The sequence below is a fragment of the Falco punctatus genome (genome assembly GCF_963210335.1).
Source record: "Falco punctatus genome assembly, chromosome: Z".
NCBI lineage: Eukaryota > Metazoa > Chordata > Aves > Falconiformes > Falconidae > Falco > Falco punctatus.
In genome coordinates this window covers 32,135,682-32,162,704 of record NC_137586.1, presented here as the reverse complement: position 1 = coordinate 32,162,704, position 27,023 = coordinate 32,135,682, and the positions used below count along the sequence as shown (strand labels likewise).

The 27,023-nt window shown below is 35.0% G+C and overlaps 1 protein-coding gene across 20 annotated transcripts in view; it reads left to right on the top strand.

Annotated features, from left to right (window-relative positions):
• Positions 1 to 27,023, top strand: part of PTPRD (protein tyrosine phosphatase receptor type D) — a 467,311-nt gene that overhangs the window by 418,327 nt on the left and 21,961 nt on the right. For all 20 annotated transcript variants that reach the window (XM_080372008.1, XM_080372009.1, XM_080372005.1 and 17 more), the window contains 2 exons: positions 10,643 to 10,762; positions 11,477 to 11,631. In XM_080372008.1, coding sequence (XP_080228134.1) covers positions 10,643 to 10,762; positions 11,477 to 11,631 — 275 coding nt within the window. The remainder of the gene's footprint in view (positions 1 to 10,642; positions 10,763 to 11,476; positions 11,632 to 27,023) is intronic.

The following is a 27,023-nucleotide window of genomic DNA, read 5'->3' as shown; positions in this document are numbered from 1 at the left end:
ATATGAGTTTAAATGAAATAAAAGAACAATATTGAACATTGCAAATTAAAGACTAAAAGAAGCAGTTGTGTTACACTAAGGAAAGCTGTAAAGCATTAATGTGTGGTACCTCTTCCCCACTGTCTTCCACTCCAACCCCAACCCTGTTGCACATTTTCTTTTTTTTTTTTTTATCCTCTGAATTGATTGAATGTTCTGAGAACTAGTGTGCTGTAGTGAATGGCGTGAATGATCAGATGAAGACAGAGAATCAAACTTCATAGCAAAAGATAATATTACCTCAAACAGGGAACATTTAGTCCTGTCTCGTTTCGGAGTAGGATACTGTTGTACATTGTCCACTTGAAAGAAAATTCTATCCTTTCCTCTTTGCTATGTAATTCCTTATCTTGAATACACTTACTGTGCTGTTTTGGAATTGATAGAAAATACTTACCTCCCTCCTTAACCCCGTTGGCTACATTTTGTATATTGGGACCATAGTGCCTAGTATTAGTCTTCTGTCAAAAAACGCCAATAAGGTCAAAGCTAAATTACAATATAACGACCATAGACATTACTAAAATATAAGCCAGATTCTGAACTTACATAATGATGAGGAAAGCTTTTTCATACTGATGCTATCAGCTTCATTCAAATTTGCTAATGACTAAGTGAATACACAAGAAAACTACATTTATGGCATTCTGTTAGCCTGATTTTTTTTTGTCTGTCATTTGACTGTCAGAAAGTGGGTATCTGTATTATAACCCAAGAATATATAAAAATGTAAGCCAAGAATAATCATCTTAGTTTGTCAGGGTTCAACATCTTGAATTCTGAGTTTTCATTGGGAAGGAGGATGTAGAAACAAACCCAGTAGAAAGGTCATATATCCTGTCTCAGATTTTGTTGCTCAATATTGGAATAGGTGGGACTATTTGCATGGGTCCTGTATCAGTTCCATTAGACCATCTAAGGATAGTTAAGAGCCTGTGGACTTAACTTCTCTCAACTGGTCACTAAGACCTGAGAGAATCAGGAACACTGGCGCAGTCCCAAGAAAAGCCAGGCAGACTTTTCCTGTGGTTGCTGCATTGCTAAATAAGTACTTCTGTCGTTCCAAGTGTCATGCAACAGGTCTGAATCCTCCCAAGTCAAAACACTGCATCTGTGTCTTTCAACTCATTTTTTTTAATATAATTTATAGACTATCCCATGTGTTAGAAAAAGAAAGATTGGGTGACAGTAGAAATATCAAGTAGATGAAGATGTGTGTCTTGAAAGTGAAAATCAGGGTAAAATAATTGTTGGGGTTCTGTTTTGTTTGGTGGGTAAGTTTGTTTGGGTTTTTGTTAAGGAGTACATATTAAATTAAATCAGCAAAGCTTTTTCCAGAGTCAAGTAGTACAAAACCCAAAATCATTTGAATAAGCACAGTGGAAAGTGCAATTGTACCTTGGGACTCTTTTGTAAGAATAGCTTTGAAACAAACTTTTGTCCACCAAAGATTTCTAAGTCTTGCTATAGGAATGAAAAGATAAAGGCAGGTCTGGGGAGAACCTTGAATTCTTCTACTCCAAATGCACAAATTTCTGACATTTTTAGTGAATCTTGGTTTGTTGATGGCAGAGTGATGGCACTGATATTTAATGTAGCTGACCTCGTATCTAAGACAAAGCACTGGTACATGCACAACAGTAAGTAATAAGCAAAGAAAACTAAGAACTTTATTTTCTTGTCTATATGAAATGCATTAAGATATTCCAGAAAAATACAGGCTGTGCAGCAGAGTTTAATGTGATTAAGGTAGTTTTACATTTGTTGTGCAGGGCTTCAACAACAAAATTCATATCTTTCCTCCCAAGTATCTTTTGACAGGTAATACTGGGGCTATTACCTGTCAACATATTGGATCAAAAATAAGTGACAATAAGACATCTTCACTAATATGAGTAGAAAAGTCATCAATACATTCATTTAACAATTTTGACAGGTTGTATCAATATACTCCCAAGAGCAGCTGTACTCTATTGTATTTAGACAAAATGTAATTGATCTGTGCATAAAAGCTGCACTGATGTTTAGTATTGGGCAGCACAGGTATTTTTAAACATAGGGAATTATAATTTTTTTTTTCTCCAGCAACTAGAAAAATATGTGTGTCTTTATCTGGTAAGAAGTAAGTTAACATCTCTCCCAGGAGACACATTAGCATATAGAATGTGTGCTGCAATGGCATTCTTCCATACTGAGTTGTATTTTGTTACTAAAGAAGAATTAAATGTGCAGTTTTGTCATTGTTCATTCCCTAATTTTAATGGTAAACCAGTAATTTCTGTGTCAATGATGTACTCTCACAGTTATATTTCACTTCTTTAGTGCTCAGCATGCTAAGATATGAGTCAGAAGAAGAATGAATGAGAGAGCTGGGGGAAAAAAAAACAAACAAACAAAAACCAAACAACCAAAACCCAGAAAAATCCAAAGTCAACTAGACCATGCATTCACCAGATTTACAAAAATAAAAATAAAAATGTGTAGGTTTGTACTGGGGCTTTTTCACTGTAACAGAAAGCAATGGCCACAGTCCCAAGAATTTCTACACCATTTTAGGAGCTGAAGTCACCAGTTGCCATGTCAGAATTGTAAAACTCTAACCATATGGTGATTCATTATCAAAGGATTCTCAGAAGTGCAGGGGCAGGGTCATGCTTAATACATGTAAGAATTGGATCCTAGTTGTATACCAGTGAAGACTGCACACAAATAAAGCTTAGAGTTTATTTTTCTAGTCATGTTGCAGGTAGAAGCACTGTGCCTCGGCTAAAACTCAGACTGTTATGTCACCCAGCAAAATAGCTGTGGAAATGCTGTAATTTGAGCAGGGTTAATTTTGTGTGAAAAGAAATGCTGTAACACCACTACATAGGCTGAAAGTAGTTTTGGCATGCCATGTCTGGTTGTTTCAGCTTATACGCGTTTGCAGTTTAGGACATACAGAATGAATGCCCCATGTGAAAAGAAGTTGCTAAATTACAGATAATCTGGAAGAGAACAGTGATGATCAGATGTTGGAGAAGTGATGTATGGGGAAAGACAGAAAGAGTTTATTTGGTTTATATATAAAGAGAGCAAAGGAAAATGTAATAGTCTTCAAGATGTGAAAGGCTGTTAAAAATTTCATGGCAATCAACTATTTTCCCTGCCTGTGGGGCTCTAGGAGGAAAAAATAAACTTTGCAGCAAAGCTGATTAACGTTAAACTGTTAAAGAACTTCCAAAATACAATGTCATGAATGGAGCAAACTCCATAGGATATTTTGTGGTGTCTCTTCCACTGTAAGCTCTCAAGAACTGTTTATACCAGAATTTTACCTGAAATGATGTGGCAATACCTGGTACTGCCACAGGTATTTTTCAAGGCATCCACCCAGTTTTTTATGTTGTGGTTCTCTGCCCATAAAATAAGTGATTTCTGTTAGCTGTTCCTTTTCCCTGAGGAAAAGTGGTATGGTCAAAACTATATTGTAACATTAATTTGACCTTATTTGCTTGGTTCATTTGCTTTTACTTGGGGTAAGACATACATTACTCCCTCATATAATTCTCTTAGTACAGACAGAGGGAATATGCCATATTTAAAGACTGGTCACTGACATTTTGAGTTAGAAGTTTTCCTTGCAAAATCAAAAATTCTGTAATTTTTTTTTAAAAAAATGCAATGACTAGTTCATTTTTAGTTTAGCATTCCAACTTATTACTTCAGTGCGGGGAGTTCTTTCAATGCATTTCAGGCTTGAAAAAGTCACTAAACAAATTCAGTATTGTTTATTGAAAGTAACCCCACATTTCCTTGTTTAGCAGATCCTAGTGAAAGACTCAAGACCACTTCTCCTTTATGGTGAAAAATACATCTGGAAAATTCAAGTTCTTCAGACAGGTGTCTCTGAAAGAGAATATTATGATTTACATTTTCCATCAGTTACAAAGCTGGATACAGCTGGCTACTGAAAGGCACATGTTGGTAATAGGTCTTTCTGGTTAATATCACATTTCAAGAATTTTATCCATGTATTAAAGTAGCAATAGAAAGCTTACTGTCACTCAAAGTTCCATTCAAAAATCAAAATTCAAACTGAAACCTCTAAAGTTCCCCAGAATGCTCACCAGTTCTCTTTTTCATGTGATTTCATCCATTCAATTCTGGATTTCTGGACTACCAATACCATAAAAATAATAGAATTTTCTTCTGATGTTTCACTCTTGATTCCTCCAGCCCCTGCCCCCTTCCCCCCCCGCCCCCCCCCCCCCCCCCCCCCCACACACACACACTTTCTTACATAGTATTCATATCAACTAAGAGATAACTCTCTTGTATGGACAATACAAAATCTTCATTAGAGCACTTGAATAGTAATCTAAATTCTTCAGTGTGTTCTTCATACTGCAATGCAATATCTTGTTCAGTGAAAGGATTATTCAGGCTGTACACAGTGATTGGCCCTGAGTACAAGAAGAGAATGAAGAAAAAAGTAGTCAGCCCGTTCACTTTTCCCCTGGGTTGCATTTGTAGAAACTTTTTCAAGTCCTTTCTGGAAAATCCTGCTGTACTTAACTATTTGACTGACTTATCCTTCAAAATGAATTCACTAAGATCCGTCTTTCCCTGCTGTTAGGAAGAGTTCAAAAAGGGTATTTCACATTGGTATCAGCAATATAGTTTTGAAATGTTCTTGGCTGTTATATATGAAGATGAAAGACAAGGTAGAGAACACATTTCAAATATGCCCAAAATTCCATTTAATATTGGTTTCCTTTTGTTTTAATAACCGTACCACACTCTGTTGTAAGGATCAGAATGGAAAAAGTTTGGGGGTTATCTTTTTAATTATCAATTCTCTTTCATTATTAACTGTTAGCCTATTAATGATACATCAGAAATTTCAGAAACTGTGTAATGAGGATCCATTTACAGACTTACTAGAGTACTAAAGGTTGTTATTAAATGATTAGTCTAAAGTTCATTTGTCTCCAAATCCTGCTTGGAACTTCTTGTTCAAGGCTACTGTACTTAAAACCTTAGATAGAAATATATTGTGCTGCAAAAGGGCTTATTTTCTACCTAGTTTTCAAACTCCAAATACTCAGTTCAGATGAGCTTCAACAGTCATAGAATCATTGAATCATTTAGGTTGGAAAAGACTCTTTAGATCATCAAGCCTAACCGCTAACCTATTACTGCCAAGTCCACCATAAACCATGTCCCTATGCACTATGTCTACATGTCCTTTTAAGTACTTCCAGGGATGGTGATACAACCACCTCCCTGGGCAGCCTGTTCCAGTGCTTGACAACCCTTTCAGTGAAGAATTTTTTCCTAATACCCAGTCTAAACCTCTCCTGGTGCAACTTGAAGCCATTTCCTCTTATCCTATCACTTGTTACCTAGCAAAAGAGACTGACACCCACATCGCTACAACCTGCATTCAGGTAGTTGTAGAGGAGATAAGGTCTCCCCTCAGCCTCCTTTTCTCCAGGCTAAACAGCAACGCCTTTGCCTTTACGTAGGCACAGGCACATATCTATTATAAATCATTAGAGACCAGTGGGCACAAATGTGTTTTTTTTTCTATAGTAAAAGGTGGATCCAAAGAATCAAAATTTTCAGAAGTGGTTAGTTGTTTTGGGAATACATTTGGTGAGACTTAGAAGGGTCTGTCTATCTGGGGCTTGGCGCTCAGTTTTTTTCAGAACTTAGAAGCCTATTAAATTCTGTGCCTCTCTGAAAGCAAAATTAAAATTATAAACTGTTCTATTTGTAGCTTTATTTCTGAGTAGGAGTTTATATTTTTAATCTGTCATTTATAGTTAGACCAAAGAGAATGAGTGACACTTAAACTAATCTTGATCAAATAAGTCCTAAAAAATGTGGGTTTGTATTCTGATTTTTTTAAAAAAAATCTTTGCAGGATCATCTCAGATACTAGTGTCAGTGCCTACAATCTGTAGACTGAAATCAGCATAATCTTTAAGTGGCAATTGTGCACTGTTGCAAAAAAAAAAATGTCTTCAGAGTAGCAACTGCTTGGAGGCAGAACAATAGATGGAATGTCTGAGGCACTAAACTAGCCTGATAGGGTTTGAGGCAGTTTCCATCACCAACAACTGGCACAGCCTTTTTTTATTTCATAATTATTATTCCACATCATTGTAGAGATTTTTGAAGAGAGACCATCTGAAAATGTTAGAAAATTTTGTCTGCAAAAGGCTTTTATTATTAAGAAAGCCAGAGCAAGAAGTTTGTTACATACTGCTGTTATTTCCTATTCCAGATTGATCATAATTCATATGCTGTTCTTACAGCAAGGAATGCACTACATGAATCTGCCTCTTACTAATTTGCTGTCTCTTTCCTGATCTGCGTTTTGTCCTTATAATCTCAGATGGCCTGTAACAGCTGGCTCATGTGTTAAAAATCACCCGAAGGGTCTTTTCAGCCTGAATGATGTAACTTTATACTGGAAAATTATTCTCTAGCCTTGAATGTCAGGAATCTTTGTATTCATATGTTCATATGGAGAAACACTTCCTTCATCTCTGTTGATGCATGGCAGTGCTGTCTCTAGTGTCTGTGACTTGTTGAACTGTGAATACCCACATATATTGTTAGGAACTCTGTAGCTACTTGAACCCCTCAAGTCTGAAATGGTCTCAAGTTTCTCATTTTTAATGGAAAAGAAAGCATTTGCATTTTCTTACAGCTTTACTTTCAGTGAATGCTTGTACTTTCACGAAGAGCAAGGATTTGCATTGTCTGAGTGGAAGAAATACAGAGAAAGAAAATGTGTGTATGTTTGACAGGCAGGTTGAGAGAATGTGTCTATCATTAGTCATGTCTTCTAGCTATGTCTACTATATGGTATTTAAAAGACTTCATCCTACATTTAGTATTGCTTGGAGAGCTGCTCTGATCTCAGATGTAGTGGTTTTGGCAGTGTGCGATGTAGTATCATGAGAAAGTGAAAGCAGTAGTAAAACGTATGCTTGTCATTACTTGTAATTGAATTTATTTTAAAAAAAAAACAAAAAACAAACCAAAACCAAACGTTCTTTGAAATCACCAGTGAGTGTTTTTGTGTTCATGTGTCTGTTTCGTTCATCTTGCCATCTTTAGTGACAGGCAAGAGAACATTAGAGAATTATTGGTGAAAGGTGTTTTCTGTAACCGCGAACAGTTAGTGACACAGAAAAGCTCTCACTGAGTGAAGGTGAATATAGTCTGCAGAGGAAAAAAATCAACCCTTGGAACTGGGAGCTGTGTGGATGAAAGGAAGGTGAGGGGGACTGAAATTCACCAAAGGTATATTACAAACTAACTCTGAAAACAAATAAACCTTGTAATTCTATTTCTGAAGGAGGTCACCTTATCATTACCATACCTTACCATGTTGAAGTTGTCTGTTTTCCAAAAAATGTACAGAAGTGAGGAAAAAATTGCCCATACTACAGGGAAATAAAAAAAGAGCTAAAAGCACGAAAACATTTGGCAAATAATTTCAAAATTGTCTTGTTGACATTTAGTGTTAAATTATGGATGACTCAGGTGGTTTATGATTTTATTTTTTCCTGAAAAAAATATTAATATGTAACTTCTGAAAAATAAACTTACTTTAAGTCCTGAAAGCTGGGATCTTAAAATGGGACAAAACATTTAACAAAAACTCTGTCTCAGGAAATAGTGTCTTAACAATGTACTTACATTATTTGATTCTCTGCTGCTGCTGAGGTCCAATAGAAAACATCGTTCTGATCTCTCACAAAGATAAATTGGATTCTAAATTGTTAGGAGTATTGGGAATGTAAGGTTTATGATCACAGAGCAGAAGAGTGTAGGAGCAGGTAAGGGCTCATCTCTGAAGAAGACCTCTTGTTCTGAGAAAAATCAGGAGGCAAAAGAAGTAAAAGATGTCAGCTTACGTTTCATGTACTCTTCCAGAGGGTCAAATCCACATCAATTCGAAATCAGATTTTCTTTCTAAAATTTTTATATTTCTTTTCATCTATTTCCACTTTCAAATAATATATACACTGCTCTACAGACCGTTTAAATCTTTGAACAGTTAGTGTCTGCTTCCAGCAGCAGTCCTCTGCATCAGCTAGCTCTCACAGAAAGTATTTTAAAAAATATATAAATTATTGGAGTTTATGTTAGATAAACTTAATAAATGGAAAAAAAATAAACCTCCTAAAATATTCACCTACAAGAGTAGGCACATAATTTTCTCCCAGATTGACTGAAAAGGAACAATTTTCTACAGGCTTCTAAATCTGAGTACATGCTTAACATTAGATTGCTATACAAAATGAAAATAAAAAAGTATTTTCTGTTCTTTGCAAAGATGGTGGTTATTATGTTCTTAATTTCCATTTAATGTTTTTGTTAAACATTTATTTATCTCTATTACATTTGGAATTTGTTTTTATGAAGTGTTTCTAGTGAGAAAACTGGTTAATTTTTTAGGCATGCTTTCTGGAAGCTGACACTGCTTCTATGAGCATACAATTTACATTTGGGAACTGCAGCGTAAAGAGGACTACACATTTACGCATGCAAAAGCATTACCAGACATTTATTTTTTGTATTCATTTTATTAAAAGTACATAGAGTTTTCTACCATTTTTAATGGTTTTCTGAAAACAATAATCATTCAAACCCAACAGGTTTTGTCAGCTATTTATACTAAACCTGTAGTTGCTAAGATTACAAACAACAGCTATTGTGTATCAACATTTTCCATGAAAAAAAATTATGTCATTCTGTGGGAATTAATAAATAATAAACCACAACTTGTCTAAAATACAGCTAACCAATATAGACACAAGCTACACTGTGTCTATATCAATGATAAAGTGAAATTAAATCTATTATATTATATTGAAACAACTCAGTTGTAAATTTATATTTTAGTCTGATTTGCAGAAGACCAGAAGGGCTTCTTTTAGTATTAAGAATCTTGCAAGTGAATCATTGATATTCATGAAGTACCTGCAATAGTTACTCTTCCACTATTTCAGTAAATGGTACAGGGAACTATTTACTTAATTACTCTTAATAAGAGTATTTTATAGACTGTTAATCCCATTTTAAAGACTGTATTATCAATAAACATTTTTAGTTTCTTTGTTCCAATGCATTATCTATAAATTAAGTTATCAATTCCTGTAAAAAATTGTTCCAGTTTTTTTTGCCTCTAATTAATGTTAATCACTTGCTTCAGCAGTTAGAATTTTTTCTCATCTTTATCTAGATTACTTGTTCTCAGACTGTGTTTTGTGAACCATTAGTGATCTGTGACCTGTGAGCCTCAAAATAAAATGATCTGGAAGCAAAAGCTGTTCGGGACTGGGGAGTATGAAAGCATACTAAGTTTTTTTCAATAAGTACTGTGCAGCCTAAGAAACCTAGAGAACACATGAATTTCAAAGATGCATATCTTAATTTTCTATTTTGGGGGAATCATCAGTTTTTCTCTTGGATTAGCATAATCACATATTTGTGGGAAATACTGTGCTTTAATCAGCTTTTGTGTTTCTCACAGTTTGTGTATTCTCACTGAATTTGTTATGAGTCTGGCTTAAAGTCATTAATGAAGACATTTATTGAACAAATGCAGTGTATTATTACTGGATTCAGAGTACACCTCTTTTCTTTACTGTATGCAAGGCTAACTGATAAGAATGTATTGTTATAAATAGAATGGAGATGGTCTTGGTTTCACCAGTCATCGAAAGGCAAATATTTTCAGGTTTTTAACTCACATACTACTTTCTACCATGTTTTCTGATTGTTTTAGGCATTCAAGATTTCTTTTTTCATAATAGCTTTCATCATAAATACCATTTCCAACTGAAACAAATTATTGAGCCTCAGCAATGATGATAAACATATGGTACTATTATGCATCATTTTATACAGTATTATTTCAGCTCAGTATTCTAAAATATCGTGAGTTTAAATGGAGATTTCTGTGAAACAAATGTCCTGTGTCTTTTAAAATGTGATGAATGAGCTCTTTCAAACCATGTTTTTTAAATGCCTGTGACCACAGCTTTGTTATATGCTTCGTAACACTGATCTGAGAAAAAAAAAAGTGTTTTCTCACAGTTCTTAGTTGTTGATCTGTGTTCTAAAATTGTTTCTTAAAAACTTCAGGTTTTTACTGAGATATTTTTATATATACTAAATATTAACATCTCAACAACAGTTTATATGTTTTTGGACTAATGGGAAGTGGGTGAAATATGGCAATTATTCAAAAAATTGTCTGTCTACTTTTACTGGACTAATACTGTTCTTAAATTCTGAACTGTGAAAGATGAATTACTGAAGCTATAATAAATTGTTTATCTATAATTACTAGTATTTCTTCATCATCTGCCCCACAGAATTCACAAATATCCATTATGGAAGAAGATACTTAAGGGCTACTACCAGAAGAGCAGTTCTTGTGGGTGACAAAACAAATTTCTTCTGTTGGTTCCTTAGCAGTTGTTGAACATTCTATCTCCACACACTTTAAAAACCTGCAGTGATATACACTCAGTTATGTACTAAATGTCAGTTTGAAATGTCTTAAATAATTACCTCTTTTTCACTACAGGTGAAGTGTGATCAGTACTGGCCGAGCAGAGGCACAGAAACTTACGGACTAATCCAAGTGACGCTTTTAGACACTGTTGAATTGGCAACCTACTGCGTTCGTACATTTGCACTTTACAAGGTATGTATACTTCTATATACTTACAATGTACTTTTAAAATTTAAATGTAGGCAACTTCTGTCTTTTCCTTTTTCTTCCCCTCCCCTTTCCCCTCCCCATTCCTCTTCCCTTTCCCCTTCCCTTTCTTTTCCCCTTCCCTTCCTTCCTTCCCTCCTTCCCTCCTTCACTCCTTCCCTCCTTCCCTCCTTCCCTCCTTCCTTCCTTCCTTCCTTCCTTTCGTCCCATCACTCTCTCCTTCTTGCCTCCCTGCCCTCCTTCTTTCTTTTGCTTCCTGCCTTCCCTGCCTTTCTCCCTTACTTCCTGACTCCCTTTCTTCCCTTTCCCTCCTTCCACTTTTCTCCCTCATTTCCCCCTAGCAGCACTGAACAATGAGACTTTTTGCTCCAGTCTATAGAGAGTTTTTTTCTTACAGCATGGAGTTTTCTAAGTTAACACAGAGCTCTCACTATGAAAAACCATTTAACAATGGAATACTAACTAAAGCTCTGGTACTTATGGCGATGTGTTACTGTTAAAGTTCTTAACATTGTTTGAATCCTGCAATACAGAATATAAAAAAATTTCCCTCCATAGCATGAGTTCTGTTTCTCTGTGAACCCAAATGCAATTTAAATACACTTTGCTGGAATATATGCTTCTGCAGTTGTTTCATTTTAAAATGCCAGTATTGCATCCAGTGGCAGTTTTGTCGTGACTTTTTTTTACATTTCATAGAATGGTTCAAGTGAGAAAAGGGAAGTGAGGCAATTCCAGTTCACTGCCTGGCCTGACCATGGTGTCCCAGAACACCCAACGCCATTCTTAGCTTTCCTGCGACGAGTCAAGACCTGCAACCCACCTGATGCTGGACCTATGGTTGTACATTGCAGGTAAGCCCAGAATTCCTTTCAAAGCATCTTAAGTCAAGATTTCTGCTTTCTGTTTTGTTGCAGACAAAAACATTTTCTTTCAAAGAGATGTCTGAGTCTGCCCAAGTAAAAAGATGGTTGCAATGCAAACTGGGGACCTTACTATGGCACTGCCAACTTGGGTGGGCCAGAATTATTTTTTTTGGTCTGTGCAAGAAGAATTACTTTTAGAATATCTGAAGATCTACAGGGAGAATGTCTGCAGGGAGAGTACATATGTATCTATGGCACTCTGAAGGTGGCATGAAAACGAAAAAGGATAGTGTTAAGAACCTGAATATCAAAGAAAGTGTGTTTTGAGCAATGAAAGAGCTTTTGAAATGATTACTTTTTTTGTGTGTGAAAGTCAAGAACATGAAAATTAAGAAAATGGCAAATTTTATTGAAAATAGGTAGAAACTTTAATCTTTATTTGAGGTTAAACCCTCAGTTTAGGACTGCGAGGAGTTGGAACTGCAAAGGTTACCTGGGAACAGGCTGAGCTCAGTTCCAGGGAAATGAGGGCTCCATGCTGTTTTCAAGGTAGCAAACCTCTTTAGGCATTATAAGGTATGAATTAACAAATTCTGAAATGAAAAACATCAGCTCCTTTGAAAGTTCTGGGAGTAAGGAAGATGAAGAGAAAGAGACAGGGATTCTTTGGAAGTACTTGTCAAGAGCAGATCTTATAGAAAGCCTTAAAATAACACAGTCATCAGAACGTATATGCTAATCCTGATAGAAGTAAGCTGTGAGATGGGCCCTCCTCATTCCAGGTCTGTGTTGGTATAGCTTACGTAGTTTACTGTCCTGCCCCTTTCAGAGTGAATTCCTAAGGTCACAAATTTTTGTGAACTTCATTTTGGGATACCTTCAATTAGTAAGGCTGAGAGCTACTACACCTTGTTCACTGAAGCTTAAAATGGTCTGCACATTTGAAAACCAGTCTGTTTGTCATCCAAAAACTGGGGAATAGGAATTACAAGGATTACAGCGTACCAACTACCTCTAGTTCTGGCTTCTTACATATTAATAAGGCAGCCATAGATGATGGTTATTTGAACATTTTCAAAGTGATTAAAAGAGCCTCTTGTAAATAAGACAGGAAAATAAAGTCAACAGGAAAACAAAATAAGCAGGACTTCAATGTTGAAAAGCACAACCTGTTTAGAAAGACCGAAGAGTATGGAAGATAGATATTTACTGCTTATTGAAATGCCAGGGTTAGGAATGTGGAATAAATATAAAAAATAAGACAAATCTGTTTATATAGTTTGATGAGTATTTCCTGAAAGAAGCAAAATCTTTTTGTACCTGTGTTTACAGGATCTTAAAATATTTTGAATATTGGCTGGAAGTGTGGATTGCCTCAGCTATAATTTTGACAGCTTGATCCATAAAAAGCGTCCCTCCAAAGATGCTCAGCAGTAAAGATGCTATGCTCTAAATCAAAACCAAAACTAATAGAAGAAATGAATCCTCCCACTCTGGGAAGGCTGTTAAGTTAGTACAATTACCTAAATTCTCTCAGTGCAAAAATAGATGAATTAAACCAGTTATTAAGAGTCATGCAGCAAGTCATTGGAAAAGATGAAATAAAATACAGAGTTTATTGTCACTCAGTGGTATTGATGAAATGCAAGGTTATTATTGTCATTGGTTACACGTGCAAATTTCAGTGAAAGTGGTGATCAGGTTGCGTAGTATGATTTGCTGCCTGCTTAGGGGCTGTTTTTCCCAATTTCTTATTTATCAATACTCTACAATATGCATACCCTGGTGGTAAATGTGTTGAAGCTCTTTGCCTTAGGTGTAGCTTCTGAAGACATTAAGATTTTAGGCATTTCATATGAACTGTTTTCTACAATGTGGGCTTCTACATATTCTATTATTTTAACAAACCTTTTAAATCCCACTCCCAAAAATTTGTATATAAGCATAACAAGTAATGAACCCAGATTTCGTCGAAATTTACAGATTTATGTCTATGTATTTAAAAATTTTATGTGGCTGAGCATGTAGCAGGAAGTGTTGTGGACAGCCCAAAGTTTGAGTGTACTCATTAACTCATCAGTGTTAGTGTGCTATCTAAGTGATAGATCAACAAGAATAAGTTGCTAAAGTCTTTGTTACAGCAGTAATGTTAATGTGGATGTCTCTTTTCAGGCGTATTGTAGCAACATTATATTTTGAGATTTGCATTGGCTTATTATTTTGAATTTGACATTACTGAATTAGTAAAAAAATCCAAAGAGGAACAATGACAGAAAATCAGCACAATTTTTTTAGGCTAAAAGATATATCTTCCATTCAGCAGCATGAAAAACTTCCACATTTAGTTTGAAATGAAAGTACTGGACATGCCTAAATGTGTCATTTCAAGCTCAGGAGAGAAAAAAACCACACCCAAACCATTTTATTTTTGAACTAGAAAAGTAAGCAAGTTTTCTATTTATCTATTTTATCTTACAACCTGCTTTCAGATTTTTCTTTCGTCTCTTCTCTGTTGCTCACTTTCTAAATTCCTCCATTCCACTCTCTCCTTTCCTTCTCATCCTCAGTCATTTCATTTTTTCCAGTATTTTTCTCTCCAGTGTCTGGGCTACCCTTTATTCTGTGGGCTGCTAATTATATTCAATTTCTGTCCTTCAACTCCACTATTTTCTCAAACTCCTTTCACTGTTTTTTACTATACTGCTGAACCATTTCAGTACAAAATATGTTCTTACATGTCTTAGTATGTTCTGTGAAGAAAGATTGCCATCCAATGGTAGCATTCTTCTGCCAGCTTTTGTCTTGCATCATCTTCCACTGTCTTCTGGTAGTCATCCTTTTCCATGGAGATATTTTATCTGCCCTTGAAAAACTTCTTGCTTTCCTTTCTTTCTTTGCTGGCTCCTAGTCTGCCTCTGCAACCTTTTTAAAAAGTCCTTTTTTCCTTCTTCTGTATCTTATCTATCTCTGTCTCCCATGTTGTGTTCAGGACTCCCTAAGTCTCTTTGTTAAAGCTTATGTACTGCCATCATTTAGATATTAAAAGTACTTCAAACTTTCTCCACTAGAACAAAACAGTATGATACAAGACCATACCCGGTATCCTTTGCCTGTGGTAGGCAGTGCTTTCCCATGATATCCCACTGAAGGGATAATGTGAGTTTACTCCCCAGTGGGAACATGGGATTCATAATGGGCAGTGTAAGACATCTGAGATAGCACTGGTGCTTTCTTTTATGTTTCTTCCAGTACCTAACAACCTGTCAGAGCTCAGGAAATTAAAATAATGTCATGTTATAGAAGTTAAATATACAAGAAGGACTAATTTTGCAAAATTTGTTTGGTAAAAAGAAAGAGTAGATATGAAAAAGCTGTGGAAGAAGCATTTTTTTTCTGCAAAGCTTTTAACCCATAAAAAAATGAAAAGCAAAGCTACTGGGCAAAAAAGTACAGGGAGAAGCTGTTTGTCTATATTTCTGTGGATTTAGCTCAGAGTTTCTTACTGCTCAAAAGTTATCTCATTTTCACTTTTGATTCCAGTAAACACCCTGTAAAAACAACAGGAGCCTGCCTGAGAGAAGAACCAGCTATCTGCGTTTTGATCCTTAGAGAGCAACGCCCTAATTTATTCTGTATTTATAAATAGACATTGTAGGTTTAGCCCAAGCTTTTCCTTACTGCATTCTCCACATTTGCCTTAATAGTGACCAACAGTTATCTTTCAGTCCACTTCATGTTAAGAGATTCAGTTTTTTCCAGTTTGCTTGGTAGTTTTGGGATATGGCTATATATCCTATAGAGAATCAAGGTGGTTAGAGATTCAGTTCGTGAGTGTGGCCCCAGAGCAGTTTGTATCAAAGCCTCAGTAGCTGATAACCTAGTTTAATATTCTGTTCCTAGGAAATCGTGTTGAATGTGTGAATAATTATTTTAATAACGTACAGTGTGCTTAGTGGGAAAAAGTGTGAGGTGAAAACACATGACAGCTGAATAACTCACCCTGTAAATATTTGAATGCATTCTATTCATGTAATAGTGACCAGAAAAAATATGCATAGTCTTAACTGGTGAAATTAACTGTGATGTAAGTATTACCATTCAAAACTACCATTCTGATAAATGCATGTCAAACAAATGCAAGTATAAGACTTTATAACAAATTTTGTTTGATGAAACCAAAGAAAAATACGTAATTATTTGTTCAGAATTTATGATAATATTAGTAATTATTTGTTACTAATGTCCATACAACAGACATCTTTGCATGTGATTTACACATCTACTTTTGATTATTAAGTTTTGTTGCCTGTGCAGTATTGAATTTCAATCTAATATAGAAGTTAAAAACGTGTTGAGAAATGTCATACATACATTTTACTAGTCAAAGCTCTTACTTGTGCAGAAAAGTTGGCAGATTTTTAATCTGAAAAGGAAGTTAAGTATAATTAATGCTATGTAATTTTAAGATGAAAACATGGATCATTGCTGAAAGGATTGTGAAGCATTAAAGGGAACGTCAAGACCAAAACTAAATGCAGATTTTTTTTTTTTTTTTTTAATGTATGTAACCCGATATTCTGGTAGGATTACCTGTATGAAAACAGTGTAGTTGTAAAAATATAAATTCATAATGCCATCGCACTCTTTTTCCAGGACAAAAAATCTATATTTTTCTGTCTATATCCACCAGGATATAGTTAAATTTAGGAACATATTTGTCATAAACTGCCATGTTCCGTGATCCTTGCTTAAGTTACATTCTCCCAAAGACAGGAGTATCAGTCTTTTCAGTGTGAGATTTGATGGAGGAAAGCGGCTGAATCAAAGGGAAAGGTGGATGCAAAAATAAAAAAAGAATAACACAAAAGAAATGTAACAATCCCATCCTGTTTGTAGATACTTTTTGTGATGTCTGTTCAAATCTTGACTTGGCTTGTTTAGAATACCTTGTGTGAAGACTTTTCTGTGTTCATTGAAATACTTCATGCAGGTAGATGCTTTTTCATTTACAGACTGTTGTATTTTAAATCCGTATTCTTTCAGTACCCTTGCACAGAACTTGAGTACTATCACAATCCAACCAGTATCTCTGCATGACTTGCCCTAATTTGCAGAGCTGATGTAGAAAAAAAAAGGTTTCTTTAATGAGAGTATGCAGGCTTAAACCCTAGGATTCTGCATCTGTGGGGCTGTAATGTGTGGTCTAATGATAGTGGGGAAAGCATACATTTTTGTTTGAAGTTGGATTAGTGCAGGCAAACAGGTGCTAATCAGATCACAATAAAATAGCACTGGAGGATGTTTTTTTTCCACTGTTTTCAAAACATCACAGAAACTTTAGTAGTTAGTTCAGTAACACTACATAAAAGCTTAACATGTAAGTGCAATCCCATATGTTCAAATCTCTCTTTTTAATACCATCACCAAGGGGCATATCTTCAAGATATTTTGTGAACAGTTTTGGCAGGTACTGCTAATGCTGCTATTGCAAACAGAAAAACTGGGATGTTTGGAAGAATGTGACTGGTTTAAGTAAAACCATGTCTAAGTATACTAACATAACCCATTAGTACAGTAAAAACAAGCTAATTTTCAAAAAATAACAGAACGCAGTGTTATCTTCTATTTCTTAAAGTAGAATACTTACATAATTTTTATTCAATGTTTCAGAATAAAAATAAAATTTTAAAAACATACATACATACATTATATATATATGGCAGTGGTTTTCCAATCTATTGTTTTACTTCCCCTACATATCTTTTGAATCTCCCTACCACTTTTGCCATATGCCTCACAAGTACTCATTTTCTAATCCTGGCAGTAAGTTGCAGATGACTGTCTATGCTTTTTCATGCGGGGAAAAACAATAACCCCAGTACATATTGAGAAATCTCACAAAGAAGATTGAAAAATACTTAAAGCTCCCTCATTCCTTCCTCTCCCTACCCTGAGAAAAACTCAGGATCTATCTAACTTCCCTGGACAGCTGAAAGCTCTGAAGAGGAAAAGATAGTAAAGGCATTTTAGTATGACAAGTATTTTAATATCAGAAATATTCTGAACTTCCTCTGCTTTACCTACATTTCTTTATCCAACAGCTATTGGGTTGCTACTATATATGAGACAGTATTATACATTATCCATATACAAAAACACTGAACATTCTTTCCTATCCAGGTTGTAGGTCACCATATAGCTCATTAAGACAACTTTTTTTTTCTCAAAATTTCTCTTTTTTCACAAATAAAAAACCAAAGGGGACAGATAAGGTTGTTGTTGTTAGATTCTCTTCTTAAATTAATGCATACTTGATGACCTTGCTTTAGGATGTTTAGTTCATCTTAATATAAGAACACAGCAATGAGTAAATGTCCATGTTTCCATGTTTTCCATTGAATTCCATTTGTACTGATTGTGTCAATTACTCTGACCGTGCAGTCAGAGTAACTGACTGGGCGGCATTTCATTTCTACACATAACATTCTTGTTGAGACTTATTTCATTTCTACATGTTCCTTACATAAAGTACACCAAGGCATGCAGATTTTTGATACCTTAGGAGCTTGATCTCTGTTTAAAGAAGTGAAACTCCTAATTTAGATATTTTTGAGTGGTTCTGTCTTCATGTAGTTGGAATTGTAGAATCTAGTGGAAAATGAGAAAAAGTCTAGGAGAAAGCTTGATAAATGCTACCTGGCAGAAACAAAGACTGATTTCTCACCAGCACACTGATTGACAAGTCATCAATACAGCAAGACTTTATTATATTTATAAATATGTATTTAAATATATATGTGTGTGTGTATGTGTATATACATATATATATATATATATATATATATATATATATATATATATATAAAATCACTTGTGTAATAAGTGTCATCACTGAGAGACATGTCAGGACTCACCTTCATATTCTCACCATAAAATCTTTCAAGGCTGTGAAAATTTAGATTCCAAAAGCTTCATCAGTTGAAGACCCTGGCTGGTAAGATTTTTCACCTAATTGCTGTGCTATGCTCATGCAATTATACGGACAAAAAGCAGAGTCTCCATCTGTATGCTGACACAGCCAGTGATGGAAGTGTAATGCTGAACATTTTTTTTTCTCTGTTTCAAATTTGAGTGTCATTAGTTAGGGTCATCTTGATTGCAAAGATACCTTCTCCAACTGATCACTCTTTAACTTAAGTGGAGTCTGGTTCTTATTAGCCTAGGTCTCTAATTTGTTTCCTTAAATTTAGATGCTCACATGTGAAAACCTGGAATTATGAACATTATAAAGATTACCATACAGTACTTAATGTGACAGTGTGCAGGATCTTTAAAGATTGACTAAGTTGCCTTGGTATTTTTAGTCTTTATAGGAAAATACTATGCTACATTATCTAGAAGTCCTCCATGTGGTGTCAAATACCACCAAACTGATGCTGATCCACTTTCAAGTTTCATCTTAAGTTAGAAAACAGCTATACACAGCAAACCAGCCTTTCCTAAAATCTGAACTGAAACTGCTGTGTGGACAGTGTCTGCTGCCATTCTTTATAAGCATAAAACTCACTGGAACTTAACTGGAATTATTAAAATTAAAAAGCATACAAATAAAAAATAATGGCAGTATTTCTTCATGCAGTTTCAAATAATGGAAAATAGCTATTTGTGGTCTTTTGATTAAATTAGGCCTGTGTATAGAGCCATCTAGGGTTGGCACTGAGCCTGTGGTTCGGGAGATTACACCCCCACTGCTGTGACTCAGGGCTGGATTATCTTTTGAAATCCTAAAAAACTGCCATGACTGTACAACGCAAGATTTTGGTTTTGGTAGAAGTCAGAAATCTGTAAAAGAACATAGTGGTCTGTCTAGCCTGGTATCCTGTCTCTGACAATGGCAGATGTCAAAACTTTCAGGGGAAAGCATAAAACACCAATGTCAAGAATATTTCGGTAAAGTTTCCTTGCCAGCAGCAAGCAGTTATGACTAGTTTAGCCCTGTTTCATAAGGACTTCAATTATTTCCCCCCGTTATTCCTTTAACTAGCTGGAGAAGCTGGTGGATACTTTATTGTTCATATTCAGGATTGTACACACATTTTAAAGAACAAAACCAAACAGCCTTATCTTTGACTTTTTTCCTTGTCTAAGTATTATTTTCTGACAAGTAGTTTCAGATATTGTGTTAGAAGGTATCAATTTACTGTTATTTTGGAGATGTGTCTCTTCATTTCACTAAATATCTTTAGATAAAGGGAGAAAAAAGAATATTCTTTAATGCTGTTTCTTATTTTACATGTCTACAACTTCCCCTTGTCTTCATCCATCATAGAAAACGAGGGCAGCAAAATCCTAACCTGCTTCAGTACTTGTCCTGTGGAGGGACGTGGCAGGAAATCTTCACATCCTTAGTCTTTTTGCTGGCCATCTCTGCTCCCTCGTTCATGACGTACCCTTTTTTTGTAGCCTTTGCAACTAACTATTCCCCAGTCTTATTATTTTTATTATTTTTTTAATAAAGGTAAGGCAGCAAAAATATTTCCAGAATTACGCCATGTTTTCTTTCTAAATCGTTCAGGGAACATACTGAGACTTGACTTGGATTCGGCCGACAAATGGTTTCGGTTGAAGAGATCTCCTGGAGACTGATGACTTTTCACTGAGTGAAATAACCTGCCTCTTATTAAAATGTAATAATTTTCAGGAAGATTTTTTTTAACAGAAGCTGTGCCTTTTCCATGTGTTATCTCAAATTACAAATATATTAGCACTGATAATTATTTCCATATATATATTATCATGTCCTACAAGGCCTGTAATTTCCTTTGACCTAAGCTGTAGTTTGATACATTATTTGATCAGTGCTCTTAGTGAGTCATTTTATCCATATGTATTTAGTTAATTGGTTATTTTTCTCCCCGCCCATGTTTATATATAATATACTCTATAAAGGAAAAGGAAATCTGACTGCTTGCAGCTGAGTCTAGTAAAAGAGCAATTAGGTTCTATCAGAGCCAGCAGCTGTCCATAATGAATTCTGAATTAAAATTATGAGTGAAGAAAAGAATCCAGCCATCTGCAGGAAATGTGAAAATATTTTTGTAACCCAATAGCTGAATTCTGGAAAGGGGTATCTCTGAGATTTCCCAGCTGTACCTACAGTAAATTCCGGAATATCCATGGACACACAGTACACTGGAACACATTGCATCAACTTGGCTACCCAGCGTATTTGGCTATCTTCAAACAAGCTGTATTTTTATCTAAAGTAATCAACATCAAAGCCTATTTAGTTTCTAGAAGTAAAAAGGAGCTTTAAAAATAGTCCTGTTACCTTTTTGTGGATGCTTTTCATTCAGTGTTCTGCCCTGAATATTAATCTTCATTTTTCATGCTTTTATAGACTTCAGGGTCTCATCACTTATTTGTCAATGACTGCTGGTGTGGTGCCCTTTTTTTTTTTTTTTTTTCCCTCCTGAATTTTACAAATTGTTGAAAATTAATTGTTGAAAAATTACTGTAATACTACCCAAGTTCATTTTACAGCTACTTTGAAATTTCTACCTAAATTTAACTAAGATCTGACTAAGATTTTCATTATAACTTGTCCACAGTATTTGGTCATAAGTTCAAAATCCTGCAAAAAAGAGACACCAGTGTCCAACCTCTAAATGACAAATTAAGAAATGTAAAATGGTCAGTTTTATTAACTTCTCACTAACTGATTTTCTACTGAGTTACAGAGAACTCAAGCTGGTATAAAGACTTATTATATTATTTTATATTATATATTATATTAAAGAAAGGAAACATCAGACGTAGTACCAGTAACCAAGCTCTTCAGCTGTCGGTGGAGTATTGTCAGAGATATTGAAAAATGTATTTATTCATTTCACCACTTGGTCTAAGAAAACAGAGGCCTAGCATGAGCCTTGATAGGAGCTTCTCAGGGAAGCCTCATATTTTTTTTCTTCTCTGTTTTCTGCTGTGTAACATCTCACTGCATTATTACTGTATTGCAACCATTTCAGTTCAAACCAAATCTAAGATGGCAAGATCACGTTTTTCTCATCATCTGAATGAATATATGTCAGTTATCCATGGAAAAGGAAAAGGCATCTTGATATGGAGATCCAAAAGAATAAGTCTGCTACTAAACTCCTGTCAGCTTCAAGCCTGAGGACTACTTTTTGGTTATTTCCAACTTTACAAAGTAGGAAAAAAAGAGAAGAAAAGGAATTTTTAGACAGTTAGAGCCTAGTTCATTTAGGGCTTTGAACTGTGATTGGTGCTGAAAAAAATAATAATGCCAGTGCAGACTGAGGAGACCTGGTACTACATCTTCTTCTTTGCTTTGTACTTGCCAGATTCAATACTGTCTGCAGATGACAATCTGGGACCTCACCACTGTTCTGTCAGTCTAAAACATAAATGTAATAAATGGAAAATGTTAGTGTTCCAACTTTAAAAACAGGGATCCTGAGTGCAGTCAGTGTTAAGAAAAAGAAACAGTTGTTGACCACAATAGGTATACAAACACCTAGAATCAGGAAGGTGTCAGGAAGGAGTCTGAAACTAGGAAGCATCTTAGTGTTCAGCAAGTACGTTCAAGGTCATCCTGTTATCCAGTACTGCAGAACACATTTCTTCCTGACTTCTTTAATTCATTTTCAGATAGGATCAGTTCACCTTTCTATGTCCCACACAGATAGGGTAATAGCTCTTCTACATTTTCCACATGAAAATGTAATCAAAGCACAGAAATATGCAAAAGTACAAAACAATTCAAAACGTTCCACTCTGAGAATGCAAAACAGGATGAAATATAAAGAAAGCAAGGAGTAGCTGTTACGAGCAAACAGCATAATTTTTGCTTATTGGCTTCTTTGTTGTGCTGTAATCTTAACTTTTATTTATTGATGACAAGATTGCAGTGTACTTCCTCTCATAAATTACCCAGAAGTATTATTTTCCGTATTTACTACAACTGTTCATGCATAGATCAGTCTTTAATTGAAGGTAGCAAGTCACAGAAAGTTGTGAGGTTTTTTTAAATTAACCTTGAAATACAGTCTTTTCCTAAACTATTTCACTAAACTCTGTTTCAGTAGCTTTTACATCTTTATTTTCTTTTCTTTCTTTCTTTCTTTTCTTTCTTTCTTTCTTCTTTCTTTCTTTTTTTCTTTCTCTCTTTCTTTCTTTCTTTCTTTCTTTCTTTCTTTCTTTCTTGAGTAGAATGCATAATGACAAGAATGCTTTGCGAATGCATTGTACACTACAAAGGATGTAAAATATACACTGAAATTCAACAAATCTCTCAAAGAAGATACTTTTAGGATAGTTACTATTTGATACTAATTACAGAATGCAGTACACTGAATATGTAACATTGTGTATAGAAAAGTATAAAAATAAGGAGGATATCTGAGAACTGGATTGATTTTGAAATAAAAAATCACAGTAAGTCTTTGTGCACAGATAAAACAGTACAGTTTATTCTAATTTATTTTCTTTATATACCTGAGTAATTGAAGAAATCAGGTGATAAGTGATTCTCAGTGAGGTGTATATATAAAAATCTGTGAAAAGCGGGATTATGGACAGTATGTATTGCTATATAAAATCAACAATCAACTCTGAAGGGAAACCAAGATAACACAAAGAAGTGGTAGGGTCAAAAAACTTTTCAGTTGTCATATTGTGCAATTTCTGCTATATTCCATCTCACAAGCAGAATACTAAGAGGTCTTTTTTTTCCACCAACAATTCATGATTTCAGGAAAGAAGAAGGCAGAAGTACTTCTGTCCCTTTTAAGGAAGAAAAAGCAAGGATCCAAAATAGTCCTTTTCGATGGCATAGTTCCTAAAGGTGTCAGGTACCCCAAGGCAGAAGTGTTGATTGAAAGGAAGAGGTCTAGATGATCTGATTAGCAGACAGGGAAGTGGAATGCTTGTGTTTTAAGTATGTGGGACCATGAGACCAATTTTAGACAGCGTATGCAAGCTCCTCCTCCAGGACATGTCCAGAATATTATTTTCTTAGACTGCCTATCCAAATTCCAGCAAAGTCTAATAAAAGTCTTTCTGTAGGAGAAGTTGTGTCTGTAACTTTTTGGTTAATAACCCTTAATAGACTCTTTCCTCCATGAATTTATTTTTTTGCATCCATGGTATTTAGCAACAAGTTTCACAATTTAATTACATACTACATTAAAAGCTACTTCCTGTTTGTTTTAAATTCTGTCTCATCATTTCATTTCATGATCCTGTTTCTTGTGTTACAAGCAAAAAGTTAATAGTCATCGCCTTTTCACCTCTTCCACATAACTCATTGGTTTGTGCCCTTCTTTCATATATCCCTTTCTCTTAAGTGTTGTTTACTTCAGGCTGAGATACCTAGTTTGATTAACCTCTCCTTCATACATCATCATCCTCTTTTCAACCTTAGAATTTCTTTACCATTCTTGAGGTGGGCCACATGGCTTGTCATAGAAGCAAATGCAAGGGCAGTATTTTGGCATGCAGAATGACTTCAAAATTCAAAGGAAAATTTACTGAATCCTTCGGTAAATAGTGGATTCACAGGGGAGTGCATGAATGAATCGGTATGAGAATGAATAAAGGTATCACACAAAATCCTTCAATTAGATCTACAGAAATCTTCTATATGTAATTGCAGTGCAAAAATGTAACTTTATGTAAATGACTGTCACATTTTTTAAAAGTGTGCTGAGAAGTTACCTGTGGATGTAATATTTGTGGTTTGATGTTGTTTTTCCTTCACTCCATTACTTTAATAAACTACTTATGTATCTTTTATTTTCACAGTGCAATATGGTACATCTTTCTCCACTGCTTACAAGTAAATTATTTGTAGTACTTGTGAGCTGTCAGTTAGTGGAGTTGCTTTTTACATTATGCACTTCCCCAATTACATTCTTGTATTGCTTTTAAGATATATACGAGTCCTTCTGCATTTCTATAAAGTTCTTGCTTAGGGCAGACCTGAATTTAAAGTGGTGAGAGGAACTGAACTGCTGTCGTGGAATGTCCTTGTTAGAAGTGTCCCTTAAAACATTTTTGATTTGTTTTATTGAGCGATACTAGTGCTACATTTTTATTCTGCATGGAAAACTCAGCTTGTATTTTAGTAAACAATTATTCCCTGTCCATGGGATATTTTAGATATATTTACTGGAGTTTTGATTCTATACGTTTCAATATTTGAGAGGGTTTTTTTGTGTTCATGATACAATCTGTTAAAACAGCTTCATGTGCTTGATCTCTCCAGAGCTGAACTGAGGATTAGATAAGTAGTTACACTTCTACAATTGCATATTACAAAAAAATTGACTTAAATCTGGGGCAGCTATGTTTGAAGAATTTATGGTAAGGGTAGAATCCTGAGAATGTGCAGATGGAATATGAAGAATTTCCTTTCAATAAAGCTCAGTAAAGGAAGAAAGTTCTAAAGCTGACTTTTGATTTGTAAGCTTCCTATACTTTTGTCCCCTATCTGTGAAAACTCTGGGGAGGTGTCACAGGAAAACTCACTTTAGAGTGAGCTTTATCTATTTGTAGTGAATTCTTCTCATTTTCTGATTTTTTTCTTGTCTTGTTCTTTTTAAGAAGCTTTATATGACTTCAGTGACAAATATAGTTGCCTCCATGCATAGCACAGAGATGAAGAAAATGCAATGCCTAAAGTCTTTTGTTTGGTGAAGGATTACACCTAAAAATGTATCGCATACCAAATTTGGTTGCTGGTATCTGACCATAAACACAGTGAGAAGAAAAGAAAGTTATTGTGCAGTTGCACATCAATTCTCAAAGGTCTCTTGTAAGCCAGTAACAGAATTCTTGAAGCAGCCCAGTTTCTTTTCTAAAACAAAATTTAAATTTACCTCTTTGCACAAGTTCTTTATGCTGTTTCAGTCAGATGTATCACTTCAAAATAATCTTCAATGGTTTCATAAGGGGCTTTTTTTCTGCTTCCTGGACAGAGGGGTGATTTTCAACTGTGTTCTAATTTGCTAACTGGAAAAGAAGAAAATAATCTAAATATTGCCCTTGGCAGAGCTACTACAGAATTTATGTGGGATTGGAATCTAATTAATCATACGAAGTTCCTCAATAAAATCCAGACATTTTTATATGTTTCCCATATCACAAGAAATTTTACGTACTTTCAGTTCCTAAATGCAAGCTTCATTCAATCTGAAACTATAATATTAAATAAAAATTTCCCCTGATACAAGTCAGAAACATCCTAAATGATTTTTGGTCCATATTTTACTGTCTTTGCTTCCAATTAAATGACCTGTGATTACTGGCAATTACACTCCCTTCCTTTGCCAAATCACTGAAGTATCAGTAAAGGATCATCACTTAAACAGCTACAAATTAATCACAAAAGCCAACCTTTAACACATCCATACAGTGATTTTAATGTTGAATGTCCCCCTTATGCCTCTTAATTTTTCTTTTTGTGAATTGCAGCTGTATTGCTTCACAGGACATTGAACATGTTTCAGCTCATGGGACTGAGTCAGTCAGATTTTTAGAAATTGAAAACAGATGTTGTAATAGAATAAATGGTAATATTTGCAGCAATAACAGTTTTCTAGCAGGCATGCTTATTTAATAGATTGCTTAAGTTTTCAGCTTGTAAACATAATATCACTAGTTTAAATGATAGAGTAATCTAAAATTCTAAGTTTGACACCAAAAGATGCAAACCAAAAGGGCAAGAAAAGCAATAACTAAGTGTAGAATTAATTTGTAAAATTACTCTCCTTAGCTGAATTATCATCACTAGTAGAAAGTACATAGGAATTAATTTTTATTTCATGTTCCAGTGGCTTATTTGTGAGGATTCAAACTGCATGGCTTCACAGTAATCTTATCAGTACCATTTTAAGAAGTCTGTGTGGTAGCAGAACAGAAGGAGAAACAGGATAAAGATAGAATAGTTTCTTGCTCTTGATAGGAAGCGATTGGAGTTTGGAGTTAGAAGGTATGTGCATGTGAAGAGGAAGAAAATTAAAATATTCATAGCATTGGTACCAGTTTTCATGGAAACTAACAAGGGTAGTCTGGTGGACACGTGGCTCATTTATAATAGGTGGAGATGGAATATCTTGAACACCTTAAGATAGAAAAATATCTTGCTGGTTAAAATGATTCAGAGAGGAGTGCGTCAGGAGCCCAGTGAAGCCCAATGCCTCAAATGTAGAGTGTCACCCCCTCCATTCTTATCATAAAAACATTCATGCATATAAATGTGGTTTGGTCTGGTGTCATGATCTTCACAACCTCTGCATAAGCCTATAAACTAGCAAATATGTTCTGTGGTACAGTATATTAATGTCTATTCCTCTTTG